Below are 3,106 nucleotides of genomic sequence, written 5' to 3' on the forward strand. Positions count from 1 at the left end.
GGGGGGGGGTTTGAGAGAGTCTGGCAGATAGAAAATAAGGCAGGGAGTAAATTTTCCTGTATTGTTCGGCACAGTCTCGGCGCAGACTGAGGCAGGGGAGTTCAGCTCAGTTCACCTCAGTTTAGAGGCGGCTCTCCGCTCCGGCGCCGAGGCAGGGCAAGTAGGTCGTGTGCGCAACGTTCCCTGTCGGCACGGAGAGGCACAGCAAAACCAATCAGACGCCGTGCACAGCGCGGCGCTATTGGTCCAAACAAATTGCGCCCGTTTTCACGCCTTGCTGGCGCTCCTTTACGCGTGGCTGCAGAGCCGAGCGGAGCGCGCGAGATGACGAGCTCCGCTCCTCCTGTCGCCGGGGGGTCTGGTGGCTGTGTGTAGTCCGCGGACAGATCATCTCTACCTGACCGAGTCTTAAATTAGAAACGCTGACGACGTCTTGGAGAGCCTGCAAGCCCCGACATTTTTAGAAAAAGCGCACCGTAAGTGCGCAGTAAGGGGGGAAACCCTGGATCTCTCAGCCCTGTCTCGTAACTCCGGTAGCCAATCCAGAGGTGTCGATTTGGTGATGGGGTGGTAGGTGTGTGCGTGTGTTTGGTGGAGGGGTACTCGAGCTTGTGGCTTGAGCTGCGAGCTTTGAGCGCCTCCACACACACACACACACACACACACAGAACGCATCTCTCCCGCTTTGTGCCTGACGTGACGTGCTCGCTCACAAACTTTTGACCATTACATCATAGCTTTAAAATAGCCAAGTCGGCTCCGAGAAAATTACATTTTACGCACAGTGACATCAGCTGCCGGTTAAAAAAGACGCAGCAGACTATAACGGCTGCCCTAATTCCTCCTGGAGCTCTGAGAAGCTAAAATAAATCTTGATTGTACGGAGGTTAAAATAGAAAAAAAGGAAAGGATATAGAAAATAGACTTGTTTTTAAAGGGAAATCATGCAACACTGATCATTCCTCCTTTAAGTGGCCAAACTTAAATGAGATCCAAATCTCCAGTGACTCTTTAATTGCACTACCTGAAATATCCGCTGTACTTTTCAGAGCATTACATCATTGTCTAGTCAGATAAATGAACTCATTTTCAACTCACTGAAAGTGCACATGCCTTGTTTGATAGGCAGCGGGGTGAATTGATTACCAACTGGCTCTGGTCGTTTTACCAGTTTGAAAGTGAGACTAATAAATTTTTTTTTTAAAAGAATGATAATGGGGCGGCGAAATATGTGGAGGTTCTCCTACCTGCAATCACCGTGGGCGAGCGTTGCCCTCCCTCGGGCTTGATCCACATCTCGAGAGTGAAATTGCCCCTGGGGATCTCCACGCCGGGCTTCAGCCGCAGCTGGTCTCCCCTGCCGGTGAAGTAGACCGCTCTGCCCCGGTGCGGCGAGCTCTCCGCGGCGTGAGAGGAGCGCCGGCGCTGGCGGAGCACCCGGCGCTCGGAGCCGGGCAAGGAGCGCTTGCCCCGGGGCAGCCGTGTGGCACAAGCCCCCGGAGTGGTGGCTCTCGCCTCCCTCAGGCGCACCAGCTCCCTCTTGGATCTCCCCTTCCTCCGGACTGTCCCGCACTCTGATCCAAAACACAGGATGAAGAGAATCACCAGGCAAGACACCCAGGGTGATGTCCAAAGTTTCATTTTTTCAGGAGAAGAAAGGGCAAAAAAAAAAAAAAAAAATTCAACATAAATTTTTTTTTTGAAAAAATATTTCAAATGTGAGGGGTAGAAAAGAAAAATAAAAAATAAAGAAAAACAACTGGAAACTAAATATATGTCCAAAAATGTTCTTCTCTTTGGGATCCTCTTGAGTTTTCCCTTCTGTCTTTTAACAGCAGCAGAATGTCAAACCGTATAAACTGTCTAAATAAACCCATAAAGCTATGCTGTTTTTCCCTCTTTAAATTGCTAAGCCACGACCCCCTCTCTTAAGCAAAACTACTCTGGAGACATTCAGGGGACACAGGAATATTTCATTCATGTGTGTGTTCCACGGTGCCTTTTCAGTGGGTCCCATTTAGCCAAAGGGATGACTAATAACTAATCAATCAAGAAGGGGGGGTCCGGCCGATGCCCCCCCCCCCTCTCTCTCTCCCCCTTCTCAATCCCTGTGGACAGTCTAGGAGTTACTCGCAGAAATCCACAGTTGTCCGCCAACCTCTTGTCACACCTTTTTGTTGCTTCCTTATCCAACTAGTAAAAGAGCATAAGAAATGGCACAAAGCCTGATAAATTCCACAGAAAAGTGACAGCAAAGCGACGTGTCATTATTTATTACAGAGAACTTGGGATCAAAAAGAAAATCCAAAAAAAACATAATTGAAAGGAAAACTTAAAACTTGTATGGCAAATGCAACATTTAGGCCAAAGCACAGCTAAAAAAAAAAAAAAAAAAAAAAAAAAAAAAAAAAAAAGTTCTCCTTCAAGCCTGTGTGCGGCTGTATTAAAACAAACAAACAAATATTAATAATAATAATTTTAAAAAATGATATATTAAAAAGTTGAAATGCACTATGAGATGTGGCACGTCGCAGGAGAGTCAGAGGGACAGAGAGCTGCGGTCCTCTCTGACTGCCTGAAGCAGATCTTCTCCTGGAGTCGCCGTCCGCCTCACACGCACACGCGCGCGCGCACCCACACACACATACACACACACACACAGACATGCAGCTAAAACTCTTTGGAAGCACAAGTCATGTTTCAAATGTTCCGGAGCTCTCAGTTGGCGTGTGTGTAGGCGTGTGTGTGTGTGTGTGTGTGTTCATAGTGGGAAGTGACACAGGTAGGCAACTCTTGCTGACGGCCGTGCTCTCTGTGGCACACACTGATAGGATGGTGTCTCCGGAGTTGGGAAGGAGCGGATGTATCCCTCTAGTGGTTACACTTTAAACAGTCTGACCCAGCACCGAGTCATTGCTGAGCACTGCGCGGCCCGGTTCGGCTCGGTCTGGCACAAACGCGTCAGGTTAATTGTGGATCTGCTGATTCAGCATTAACACTGCTGTTTCCTGTTTGTGAGGGTGTTTTCTTTTTTCTTCAGTCCAGCTACTTCTGCTTAGTTTTTAGCTATTTTAGCCGTTCACATATTAATTTGTCCAGGAGAGGA

At 48.1% G+C, this 3,106-nt stretch overlaps 1 protein-coding gene across 2 annotated transcripts in view; it reads right to left on the reverse strand.

Annotated features, from left to right (window-relative positions):
• The window catches only part of pappaa (pregnancy-associated plasma protein A, pappalysin 1a), a 95,533-nt gene extending 93,254 nt beyond the window's left edge, over nt 1–2,279 (reverse strand). For both annotated transcript variants that reach the window (XM_025004026.2, XM_017407464.3), the window contains exon 1: nt 1,248–2,279. In XM_025004026.2, the coding sequence (XP_024859794.1) occupies nt 1,248–1,641 (394 nt within the window). In that variant the 5' untranslated portion in view covers nt 1,642–2,279. The remainder of the gene's footprint in view (nt 1–1,247) is intronic.
• Nucleotides 2,280–3,106: the final 827 nt, after the last annotated feature.

This window comes from Kryptolebias marmoratus, linkage group LG14, assembly GCF_001649575.2.
Source record: "Kryptolebias marmoratus isolate JLee-2015 linkage group LG14, ASM164957v2, whole genome shotgun sequence".
NCBI classification, from domain to species: domain Eukaryota; kingdom Metazoa; phylum Chordata; class Actinopteri; order Cyprinodontiformes; family Rivulidae; genus Kryptolebias; species Kryptolebias marmoratus.